This window comes from Canis lupus, chromosome 9 (genome assembly GCF_003254725.2).
Source record: "Canis lupus dingo isolate Sandy chromosome 9, ASM325472v2, whole genome shotgun sequence".
NCBI lineage: Eukaryota > Metazoa > Chordata > Mammalia > Carnivora > Canidae > Canis > Canis lupus.
The window spans coordinates 22,479,051-22,491,947 of NC_064251.1; the positions used below are offsets into that span (position 1 = coordinate 22,479,051).

Here is a 12,897-nt window from a genome sequence, read left to right on the forward strand (position 1 = left end):
CTGTGTCCTAGGACCCTAGAACGAGGAGAAGTATCCTGTGTGGGTGAAGGCCTCTTTCATGAGCTCATTAACTCTTTATATGAGACAAAAATCACTGACTAATAGAGTGATTGTATAAGAATCAACATAAATATTAATGAGGAAAATGCCTGTTTTCTTGCACCAACACCCACTACAGGCATATATAAGGTCTGGAAGAGAAGGAAGGCTTCGACTTCAAGCAAATCCAACTGTGGGCAAAGCACACATCTGGCTTTCAGCCCCATGACTTCTCATCATTGCAGTTCTCTCCTCAGTAAACAGGTTTCAGAGGCCAAGGCTGCATCCCTGCGCTTGTCAGCCACCGTGGCACATGCCAACCGACTGCGTGTGGGGGCAACCCCTCTGGGCCAACCCAGCCTCTGTATGCCCCACAGCTGCCACACTGCTTGCCCCTTGCCAGGGACCCGCAACATTCCTGGAAACATTGGAGTCTGTGAGAACTATGGGGAAGGCGCTCCCAATGGCCACGAGAAGGTGACCATGCAGTTCCTGAATGATCGCCTGGCCAACTACCTGGAGAAGGTGCGCCAGCTGGAGAGGGACAATGAAGAGCTAGAGACCACTATCCGAGAGGCAAGCAAATGCCACGAGTCTAGCATGTGTCCAGACTACCAGTCCTACTTTCAGACCATCGAGGAGCTCCAGCAGAAGGTGAGGTTTGTAGTGCTCCAGATGAGGGGTTGGCAAACTATGGCTCATCTGGCCTACTGATTGATTTTATAAATAAAGTTTTATTGGTACATGGCCATGCTCATTTGTTAGTGTATTGCATATGACTGCTTTTGTGCTCTAATGGCAGAGTTGAGTAGTTGTAACAGATTCATGGCCTTCAAAGCCTTAAATATTTACTGTCTTGCTCTTTACAGAAAAAGATTACTGACATTTGCACAAAATTTTAAGGGCCTGGATTGGGAGTGAACACAGCCTCAGTTGAAAAAAATTTTTTTTATTGTGGGAAGAGAATTTCTTGAGTGGAGGTGAATGGGACCATGTCAAAGATGAGATGTAGAATTCAGGATTCTGAATTTATGTTTACTTAGTCTCAGTATTTAGAATTATAACATTGTAGTTGCAAAATCAGCGCAACCTAATTTCTGGCGCAGTACAAGGCAGCATGTTCTTTTTTTTTTTTTTTTTAATTTATTTTTTATTGGTGTTCAATTTACTAACATACAGAATAACACCCAGTGCCCGTCACCCATTCACTCCCACCCCCCGCCCTCCTCCCCTTCTACCACCCCTAGTTCGTTTCCCAGAGTTAGCAGTCTTTACGTTCTGTCTCCCTTTCTGATATTTCCCACACATTTCTTCTCCCTTCCCTTATATTCCCTTTCACTATTATTTATATTCCCCAAATGAATGAGAACATATAATGTTTGTCCTTCTCCGACTGACTTACTTCACTCAGCATAATACCCTCCAGTTCCATCCACGTTGAAGCAAATGGTGGGTATTTGTCATTTCTAATAGCTGAGTAATATTCCATTGTATACATAAACCACATCTTCTTTATCCATTCATCTTTTGTTGGACACCGAGGCTCCTTCCACAGTTTGGCTATCGTGGCCATTGAAGGCAGCATGTTCTAATGCCTTTCCTGAACCAGTATATGGCTATTCAGTAGCATTGGTCTCTTCTGCATATCTGGTGGCCCCTTTAATAATCAATGCAATGCTTCCTAAGGGCCTATATTTTAGTTTTGGAGATAGGAAGACAAAAAATGTCAAGTAGGGGCCACAGAAACCTGGCTAGATTCACAGAAGACCTTTGGGGAAGTTGACCAACCAGCATAAGGGACTTCTTATTAAGAAGGCATCTGCCTTTATTTAAACCTTTTATAACCAGCCCATTGTCCTGTGGCCTAGATTTCAGATCTTGTTCATATCAGGCTAAATATTATGGCTGGCAAAATAAAATTAAGTCTCTGTTATATGTTCAGTTCACTATTCCTTTCCATTTCCCAGTTCTTTTGGCTGTATGCCTTTTGCCTTTGCCAAGCATCCTCATACACACCCCCTCTCCTATACCACACTAGCATCTCTTATGTGTTTGGGAGTTTGTGTTGTCCAAGGGGATGTTGTCATTTGAATCTCAGCCAATGGAACTTCTTTTGACTCGAGGCCATTGATGGCTCTGGAGATAGTGAATTACCAGGCCTATTTTCTTTCCCCCAGATTCTGTGCATCAAATCTGAGAACAACAGGCTGGTTGTGCAAATAGACAATGCCAAGCTGGCTGCAGATGACTTCAGGACCAAGTGAGTTGGGGTACAACAGGCAGAGGGAGGAGCCAGGTACCTACTCTGATTTCTTCTCTCTTGTGATACAGTTGGCATCAGAGATATAATTTACTAAGCTCCCAAACTGACAGTTACAGCAGGATAAAACAGAGGGCATTATGCCCAAGATCTTGAAAGAACATTCCTTTGCCCCTCAGTTGTGTAGCTTTTATGCTTCACAGCATGATTGAGAATGTATCATACACTTGCTGCTATTGTTCCAAGGACCTGGGGAGGTAGGCAGGGCAGTGATGTCTTTGTCTTTGTGAAGATACAAAGCTCCAGGCCCTGAAGCAACCTACCTGAAGTCATGTGGCTACTGAGTGGAAGAACTGGGACCCGACCTCATATTTCCTACTCTGAGGTCATTTCCTACCAAATTCAGCTGCCTCTGTGAGGATATTTCCATACTGAAGCCCACCCAATTTGTGATCACCAGTAACTCACAACAAAAGTCATGCTTCATGGTCTATGATGGAGGCACCCATGTGTGAAAAGTTTATGCCCCCTGAGAAGGTCAATCCTGGGAGCAGGAAGAGGCATTTGTTTTATAGTCTTTCTTCAAAATTTGGCGGAAGCCTCACTCCTCTGGAGCTAAAGAAAGCCATTTCCATCCTCCTATTCTGGCCTTTGGCTTCTAATCTGAGAGAGAACCCAGAGTCTGCCTCAGTAGGGGTGGGGGAAGATGAGGGTCTGTAGGGACAACCTGGTGTGGCAATTGCCAGGTTACTCTGCTGCCACCTTCCCTTTGGCCATAAGCCCATGAGGGCAGGTGCTGGACATGTGTCTACCCAGCACCCTCAGTACTGGCTTCTTTGTCAGGCTTGTCATTGGTGCTTAATGTCAAATGAGTGGGGAACACCCCATTGCTTTCTGGGCTGGGAGTGTGCCACATAGAAAATGCCAACTCACAATTAGACCGAAGAAAGGTGGCCAGTGGAGTGGCTACCAATATCCTGGGGCCCCTCTGCCCTCTAACCCTGAGTCCTGTATCTTTCCTGCTAAAGGTACCAGACAGAGCATTCACTCTGCCAGCTGGGGGAAGCTGACATTTGCGGCCTGCGCAGGATGTTGGATGACCTTACACTTGCCAAGTGCGACCTGGAGGCCCAGCTGGAGTCCCTCAAGGAGGAGCTGCTCTGCCTTAAGAAGAACCATGAGCAGGTGCGTGGCCTTTGTGTAAGATTTTCTTGGGGGTAAGTTCAGGCTCATTTGGGGGAAGAAATGAAGCTCTTCCTCCTGCTCAGGATGGAAGCTCTGTAGGCCCTGCCTCATGGTTAAGGCTCACAAGCTATAGAGGTAAGCTCCAGCTTTCAGTGGGAACTTGCTCTTCATTGCAACCTCTGGAAGTTGCTACGCTAATGCAGGTGGTGCCCCATCCTCGGAGGAGCACAGAGAAATCACTGGGGAGAATGGGAAGTGGGAGATGAGGCTTTGGGTAGAGGGCAGTGGGGGTTCCACGAATGGGATGTCTTTCTCCTGTCCCCAAAGGAAGTCCACATCCTTAAGTGCCAGCTGGGAGATAAGCTCCAGATTAAGCTGGATGTTGAGCCCACCGTGGACCTGGGCAGGGTGCTGGAGGACATGAGGTGCCACTATGAGGCCATGGTGCAGACCAGCCGCAATGATGTGGAAGAGTGGTTCCAAGATCAGGTGAGGGTGCTGCCTCGGAGCAGGGAGGGACCCGGGCTTCCACACGGGCAGGCTGCTGATCATGTCTCTGTGCACTTGTGCTTCAGTCTGAGAGCATCAGCCAGCAGGACATGTCCTGCTCTGAGGAGTTGCGGTGCTGCCAGTCGGAGATCCTGGAGCTGAGACGCACGGTGAACGCCCTGGAGGTGGAGCTTCAGGCCCAGCACACGCTGGTGAGCTCCTTTGCACACCTGGAAGACTCAGCCTGGTTCCCATTCCCAAGAGCAGTTCCTGGTTCAGTCCCTGCCTCCCTTAAGTACAGACCAGGACACAGTTCAAACCTTGAGTTCCTTGCCTTTGCAAGAACTTTCTCATAGATGTGGCTGCTGAGGGAATGAACATTCCTTCAGATGAGCGAGGTCCTGCAAATTTATCCTGAGGTCTACAATGATGAGCAATGGCACGTCATTAGTTCTTCCAGCTGAGGAGTGCTAACAGGAGCTAGGTTGTTCTCCAGGCCTGGCAACACCTTGGGGTGTCACAGTCTTACTGGAGAGACTGGGGCTGCAGTCCACGATTTTCCATCTGGTTCTGTCTTTGGTATTACAGAAAGACTGTCTGCAGAACTCTCTGTGTGAAGCCGATGCCCGTTTTGGCACGGAGCTGGCGCAGATGCAGATCCTGATCAGCAACGTGGAGGAGCAGCTGTCTGAGATCCGGGGTGACCTGGAGCGGCAGAACCAGGAGTACCAGGTGCTGCTGGACATTAAGGCTCGGTTGGAGTGTGAGATCAACACATACCGGAAACTTCTGGAGAGCGAGGACTGCAAGTGTGTACCCTGATGTTTGTGCCAATGTCATGTGTAAAAGCAGAGACCTTTTGTGGGGAGGATTTGAAAGGAGGGATGTCAAGGCGACAAATTTGCTATCCAGTAAGCTTGATGAGCTGCCTGGATGTAGAGGAGGGCATGTGGGAGCTTCTCAGCTCATGCCATCCATTCTGCTGACTACGTCACATTCCCAGATGCCAATCACTGTCATGGGGAGCTGAAATACTGAGAGCTCAGCGCATTTAGGTTTCACTAAGTTCTCTCTGGAAGAAGTATTCTCATAATAGGGATTCTTCATACTCAGTGTTAAAAAAAATTGCTAAGGGCATTTGCAGCCATTCTTTCATTTTGTCCTGTGTAACAGGTAAGGTGGATAGAACACCTCATGAAGCAATAAGGAACAAGACTGGGGCCTGTGCGTCAATTGGGAGGGCAGTGGACATCTGGCCTGCTGTTGCCCAGCCAGCCTTTCTGCATTTCTTGCCCTTGTTCCTTTGCCCACGGCAGGAAGGGCTGTTTTTTCGCACAGAGGTCCCCCGAGCTCTGATCCTACCTCTGCTGTAATTCTGGCCATGTAGCTACCCCTTTCTAGGCCTAGCAGGACCTCCAAGGTTTACATTCTCCTTTGCTTTCCCAATTGGAAAGTGTCTGTGTACTTTAGTCTTTCATACACTTTTTTTTTAAATTTTTTATTGGTGTTCAATTTACTAACATACAGAATAACCCCCAGTGCCCGTCACCCATTCACTCCCACCCCCCGCCCTCCTCCCCTTCTACCACCCCTAGTTCGTTTCCCAGAGTTAGCAGTCTTTACGTTCTGTCTCCCTTTCTGGTATTTCCCACACATTTCTTCTCCCTTCCCTTATATTCCCTTTCACTATTATTTATATTCCCCAAATGAATGAGAACATATAATGTTTGTCCTTCTCCGACTGACTTACTTCACTCAGCATAATACCCTCCAGTTCCATCCACGTTGAAGCAAATGGTGGGTATTTGTCATTTCTAATAGCTGAGTAATATTCCATTGTATACATAAACCACATCTTCTTTATCCATTCATCTTTCGTTGGACACCGAGGCTCCTTCCACAGTTTGGCTATCGTGGCCATTGCTGCTATAAACATCGGGGTGCAGGTGTCCCGGCATTTCACTGCATCTGTATCTTTGGGGTAAATCCCCAATAGTCCAATTGCTGGGTTGTAGGGCAGGTCTATTTTTAACTCTTTGAGGAACCTCCACACAGTTTTCCAGAGTGGCTGCACCAGTTCACATTCCCACCAACAGTGTAAGAGGGTTCCCTTTTCTCCGCATCCCCTCCAACATTTGTTGTTTCCTGCCTTGTTAATTTGCCCCATTCTCACCGGTGTGAGGTGGTATCTCATTGTGGTTTTGATTTGTATTTCCCTGATGGCAAGTGATGCAGAGCATTTTCTCATATGCATTTCATACACTTTTGATGCAGTGTTCCAACCACCTTTTTCTCTCCGCAGGCTCCCTTGCAACCCATGTGCAACCCCAGCAGCCAGCACCCTCTGTCCAGCCCCTGCAGCCTGTACCCCCTGCTCTCCCTGCTGTTCTGGGCCCCCTCGGGCCTCCTGTGGTACCTGTTCATCATCTCGATGCTGACACACTCCTCAGCCTGAGGAATCAGGAAATGGGAACCATCTGCAGCCCGGCTGGCTCCACTCTGCAGGCCTGCCACCCCAGGCCTTGCTCCCCCAGCCAGCTGGACAGGTAGTGCTTCTCTGCTGTTGGGCTTTCCAGTCTGGCAGCTCAGCCCTGGCCCCTGGATTTGGGCTTCCTCTCCTTAAGGTGTCTTGGATGCTCCTTTTGCTTCCTTTTGTTGCCTCACAGTCTGAGCTGTGGTAGATATCTTTGTTTTTATTTTGCTAATAAACTTCACTTTGGCAGCATGAAGAGCCCAAGACCTGTGATCAGTGTCTCCACCCCGCATCAAGAGTGTTGCTGAGGGCCCCTTGAGCCAGCTGTCTCCACAGAAGCAGGGGTTGGGGATCTCTCACCTTAGAGGGGTTCTGGGAGATGGCAAAGCCAGTGAGGACTGCAGTTAAGAATGGGCCTGCAGCAAAATAGCACAGTTCAGAGATAACCAGCTGTAACTGGGTATCTAAAGCCTATTTAGAGCCAGATTCACAGAACTTTTAAAATACAGGCACCAAATAAAATCCCCCTTATCAGGATGAAGCCTCTGGTCCTTGTGCAAAGGAAAAGCTCAGGTCAGAAGTTCTGCTGGCACCTCCTAGAATACTCTATTTAAAGTAAGCATGGTGAGCAAGGCATAGTGCTGGGGCTTTATGGATCTTGTGACACAGCGTCCCACCAAACCCTGCAAAGAGGGAGCAGCTAATGGCTGAATCAAGACTCGAATCCCAGTCTCTTTGAATTAGGTCCAAAGCCTGTACTTTGGAAGCTTTGAAGGGAAAAAAATTAAACATGAGAAGGGTTAGGGTAGTGGTTCTTAAAGTGTGGTTCTCCAACCAGCAGTACCAGGTCCTCTGGGTGATTCTATGCATACTCAAATTTGAGAGTCACTGGGTTAGGGGTTTTATTTGGGGATTGAGCCTCTTATAGATGAGATACACTGCGGAAGGAGATGACCGAAGTCTCTTACAGATCCCATGTGTGAAGAGAAAGTGCCTTTCCTCTGCATGCTGTGAAGTACTGAATGCATTAAATCATGGTGGTTGCTGAGCCTGTCAGACTATCAGTCTAGAAAAGGCCAAATGGACCCACCCAAGCTCCCTCATGGGCCTCACTAGCAAGCCCCCTGGCAGCTGCTTGGCTTGGACCTTATAGGCAGTAGACACATGGACCAGAAGCTCCATATTTAGGCAGCCATGGCCAAGAACAGCGTATCTCCAGAAAGCAGAGTCAGAGCTGGCCAAAGGTGAGAAGCAGTGAGCTCCCCATCATTGGAGGAATGTTCCTCTGCTCTTTTCCCCCAGTTGTACAGGTGTTTGCATACAGGTGACATATCTCTGAGGGTAGGTCCCAATAAGAAAGAACAATCTTGTTAAGTCTTAATTTAGCACCTGGCACAAATACCTTTGGCTCTTCCTTTGTACTTAAAAAAGCTCCTTTCATCCAACAAGTTCAAAGCAGTCTAATAATAAAATAAACCCACTTAGTCTTGCACCATGACAGTAGGTAAGCATTGTTTTTCCCTTTTAAGGAGAAAGAGAGAAGGTGAGTCATTGAGTGGTTGAGGGATTCTTCTGGTGACATGAAATGAGTCAGTGGGGCCTCAGGGTAATTGACCTGTGTTTCTTAAGTTCACATCCAGTGCTCTGTCATTTATAATTAAAAGAGGAGCTTTGATGAGACATTGTGTGTGTGTGTGTGTGTGTATGTGTGTGTGTGTGTGTGTGTGTGTGTGAGTGGTGTATGAAGTGGTTTGGGTTCCTGAGAGTAAATGCTGGGTGGAAGGATCACTATGTTTGGGGAGGTGTGAAGAGCTTCCCTGGAGACCAAACAATCCATCATCACCATCATTGGTGATGATTATCACCATCATTATCATCATCACCACCATTGAAGCTCACATTCATCGAGCTTTTACCACGAATCAGGCACTCATCTAAGTTATAGATAAATTAATGTATATAAACTCATATAATCCCCATTTTGGAGTGAGAAACCACGGCTCAGAGAGGTTATGTAACATGCCCAGGGTCGCACAGCTAGTAGGTGGTGAAACCAGGATTCAGATCTAGGTGGTCTACCTCTAGCAACTATGCTCCTAACCACCCTGCTTCACAGAGGCCAGGTCTCCAATGTGTCAGCAGGATGACAGAACCATAATCACCCCATTGTTTTGATTCCTTTTTCTTGAAGGAAACGATAGAGTGTTTATGCTAGTGGAATCACTGCTGAGAATTTCTGCCCCAAAGGGCAGTGCAAGAAATCAAGGTTATACATATTTATTTTTTTATTATTCATAAATTTATTTTTTATTGGTGTTCAATTTGCCAACAGATAGCATAACACCCAGTGCTCATCCCGTCAAGTGCCCACCTCGGTGCCCATCATCCAGTCACCCCCACCCCCCGCCCACCTCCCTTTCCACCACCCCTAGTTTGTTTCCCAGAGTTAGGAGTCTTTCATGTTCTGTCTCCCTTTTTGATATTTCCCACTCATTTTTTCAAAATAGCCTGAGAACCTTGGCAATTTTAATGACTAGAAATCACAAAAGGAGGTCAACTCACCCCCTGACATTGTTAAAAGCACTTTGTCTACTGAGGAAGAGGAGAAGAGAAACAGTCGGAATTGCTTGCATATCCATCCCTTCACCACTTACAATGTGCCTTCACACAGGCTCTTCAATTTGAAATCCCCAAACTCCTGGGATAGGCAGAGCAGCCTCGATAATCTCCCGTTTTGCAAGGGGAGAAGTTCATTTTGCAAGGGGAGGAAAATGAGCCCCCAAGCTCTCCCAGTGATCTCTCTCTCAAGTCCATTGCCCTGTCCCTGCACTCAACTGCTAGAGGCTGGAGGTACATTTGCATAAAACTGTCCATTCAGACCCACTGTCTGATGCTGGCTCACATGGATTTTACAGGGCTTAGGAATCTCCCCAGGGAGAATCTTCTTGGTCTTTACTCCTATCCTGCAAGGTCCTCCCCAATCACATTTCAGACTGAGCTTCTGGCCTCCTTCAGCTGAGGCTTTCCCTTTATGTTGGGTTTTGTGCCCAAGGCTCCCTTGCTTGCCTCTCCCTTCTCCCCGTTGGGTTGCCGGACATACTAAATATGTGCCCCAAGGCCATCCATTGAGATGCCTCTGCCCTGCAGTGGACCTCTCTCATCCGGAGGGTGGCAGACTTGTGTCTGCTCACCAGCAGGATCACAGATCATCCTCCTTTCCCTACATGAATCTCAGGCCTTTTGGCATATCCTTTTTCACTTGCTTGATTTACCATTGCCTCTCCTCCTTCTCCCACCCATACTGCATCCCTGAAAACCTCTTGCACTTGTTTGGAAGCTCACCCTAATGCCATGGAACCACTGGGGGTGCCTTGGGGCAGCCACATCACTCAGTTATGATCTCCAAAGCAACAAGAACCAAATATCAAAAAACCAATTACCAGGCCAGGTGGAAGACTGGATTCTTAAAGGGATTAGGGTCCTGATGAGACCACATGTTTGAAATCTATTCCTGAGTCATCTAGAGAGTGGGGTCACTACCAAGTCTCCTTCTGGATACAGATAAATAACCTGAAATGGTCTCATCCCCCATCTCTGGGCAGAGTCAGAAACCGGTTTGAAATGAACTGATAGGAATAGGTGTGGGAAGAAGTGGAGGAAGAAGGAAGAAATTTTTCAGAGGAAGGGCCCAACTGTATCACCTTACATTAGAGTTTGTTGTGGATCCATCTGTCTGCTCAGTAGGACCAAGAGCTAACAGAGGACCGTGGCATGTCATCTCCCTACCATCCCTGCATCCCCGTCCCCAGCCCTGGCTGTGCCAGGTGTTTGACAGATGTTCAGTAAATGACTTCTGCCTTTAACGTGGTATATGTCATTTCCTAATTACATTTGATACAAACATATTTCCAGATATGTCCATCTCACACCTCTTAAATATCTCAACTCCTTAACTTCTTGTTGTTTCTCAGGTATTTGTGGGGACTGAATTGCTCATAAAAATATAATCCTCTACCAGAACTAGGATTCTTCTGTTTCAATGTATTCCTGTGCCCAGCTTGGAGAAGCTACACAATAAGCATGTTTTGAATAAAATTGATCTAAATAAATAAAGTGGGCTTGATAGTTCCTTGACACCTCAGTTTCTCTTTGAGTTACTACAAATTAGTTGAAATATCAATTAGGAAATCAAGAGTGTACAAATAGTCTGCTCCTAGCCTGTGTGAAATCTTGAGGACCATACAGGGCTAGAGTTCCTTTTCCCCACTAATTCAAGAAGCAAATTCACTCAAGCCTACTGGTATTTTAAAAACACCACAAGACAGAGGCTAGATTTACAAGAGATGGCAGCATTATGTTCACTCACCGGTCACTCCATTTGCTGTGCGTCTCCTGAATTCTGTTGCCTTTTCAACTGGGGGCAATTGCTAGGGAAAAAGGAATCTCTGGTTGATGTGGCTGCTGGCTGGGCATGACCTGAAGCCAGTGCAGCTCTGACTGCTTCTGCTTCTTTCTTCCTTTCTCCTGTCCACACCTTACTCATTCAGGAACAGGTGGCATTGTTCCCTTCTCATCTTATGCTGCCTGGTATAGATAACACTGTATTTCTCAGCCACAAACAAATTTCAGCCTGGATTGTGGAGGTGATGCTCTGGTCTGGGCACCTCAGGGAATGCCACTTCTTTTGGAGGCCTGAGAAGTTGTGGTTCCATGTCGGTAGATCTTTCCAGAAGCATCTGGATTTATATCATGCAGGACACTCAGCAGCGTGGGCCAGTCTTTTGTCCATGGATGTGGGTCCCCTTGGCTTTGTGTTCTCCAGGTTCACTCATTCGAAGATGGGCTAGCTTTGTCTGAGCAGCACGTCACCTCTCGTTGCTAAGAATTCCTTCCTGGCCTCTTCACATCTGTTCATATCTCTTATTCAACACACGGCTCCTGATTTCCATTTCTCTGGTCCCTTGGCACAGTATGCAAACTCTAGTATTGCTTTTTTGTTGACCCAATTCTTGAATCTTCTTGTTCTTAGACCTGAACACTCTCCTTGGACTAAAGCCCCCATGAAGCTGCGCTGGCCAATAGTGGGTTCAACCAAAGAGCTTGTAGATCTGCTGCCATTGGTCTGTGCTCAGGAGCCACTGTCTTTGGGTAGGGAGGAAGGCAGGGTTGAAAAGCAGCTCCAGCCTAGAAAGCCAGTGCTCTGGAGCAGGCTGACAAGAGGCAGGAAGCAGGAGGCCAGTGCCGTTCCTTATGGACAAATGCTCATCAGTCTGATTGACAGGTTTTCCATCTGTCCCAAGCCCAGCTGAAGAGAGAGAGAAGCTCCCTACGCCTGGCCTTGAGTCCTTCCTCTGAAAAGTCTCAGGGGTGCATGCCTCAGGACCCACCTATTTCTGCCTCTTTAATTGCCTGGGAAGAAAACAAAGAAATTTTGGTTTTATTATAAGTCTGAGGCTTCTTTGTAGTGTGGTGGGGCTTTCCGTCTGAATGGCATCATAATAAGCAGCGAGATAATGGCCTTGGAGAGGGTAGATGGAGGACCTTTCATCTGAGACCCAAGCGGAGTGCTGCATGAATACCATCATGAAAGCTTGTTGGGGAGAAGGACTCCAATAAGTTGTCAATAAAACTGCCACTCTGGCTGGCAGCCAAAGCCACAGTGGAAGTTGAGATGTTGCTACCCAAGATGCAGGGGGTATCCCAGTGGTGCCTATAATTACGCAACCTTTATATACTCAGAGCTTTGGCCACCCCCTTCCACAGACCTTCTGGTGCCTTGCCTCACCTTCCAAATCAACCCCAAATGACTCCAAGCTTGCTTTACAAAATGCTTCTGCTGTGTCTCAGCACTTTCTGTCCTGGTGCCCAAGTCCTTGGACTTAAATAATATCACTACAGAGCCGTCTGTGGTACCTTCTAACATTTGGTTCTTAAGCCAGATTGTGTGTAACTCAGTAAGGCTGGGGATGGGAGCCCAGGACAGGATGTGGTGCATCTTCTGGGTGTGTTGATTTCGCTGAGAGGATTGGGCAAAATCTTTGAAAGTTTAATTGGAAATCGTAAAACTGTTTTTTTTTAAAGATTTTATTTATTCATTCATGAGAGACAGAGAGAGGCAGAGACACAGGCAGAGGGAGAAGCAGGCTTCCTGAGAGAAGTCTGAAATGGGACTCGATCTCAGGACCCCAGGATCACAACCTGAGCCAAAGAGCCACCTAGGTTTCCTGCTTTGTTTGTTTGTTTGTTTTTATATTAAAGCTTATATGGGCATATGATGGAATATAAAGTCAATTCACATGAAATTTTAAGATTGATCTCCTTGAGGAGGCTCCTTTGGGCAGTCTCCAGACTTCCCTGATTATCTGCTCATGCTGGTCTAATGCTATAGATGTTTTGGTGGTAAGGTTTGACTAGCAAAGCCTTTTTCCCTTCCACATCTGCGCCAAATAGT

General features: G+C 47.0%; 1 protein-coding gene across 1 annotated transcript; it reads left to right on the plus strand.

Annotated features, from left to right (window-relative positions):
* Positions 1 to 264: 264 nt before the first annotated feature.
* Positions 265 to 6,411, plus strand: LOC112655490 (keratin, type I cuticular Ha7-like). The gene is made up of 7 exons (XM_025440628.2): positions 265 to 693; positions 2,217 to 2,299; positions 3,328 to 3,484; positions 3,812 to 3,973; positions 4,060 to 4,185; positions 4,562 to 4,782; positions 6,276 to 6,411. The coding sequence occupies exons 1-7, from the start codon at positions 265 to 267 to the stop codon at positions 6,409 to 6,411; spliced, it is 1,314 nt and encodes a 437-aa protein (XP_025296413.1).
* The last annotated feature ends 6,486 nt before the right edge of the window (positions 6,412 to 12,897 follow it).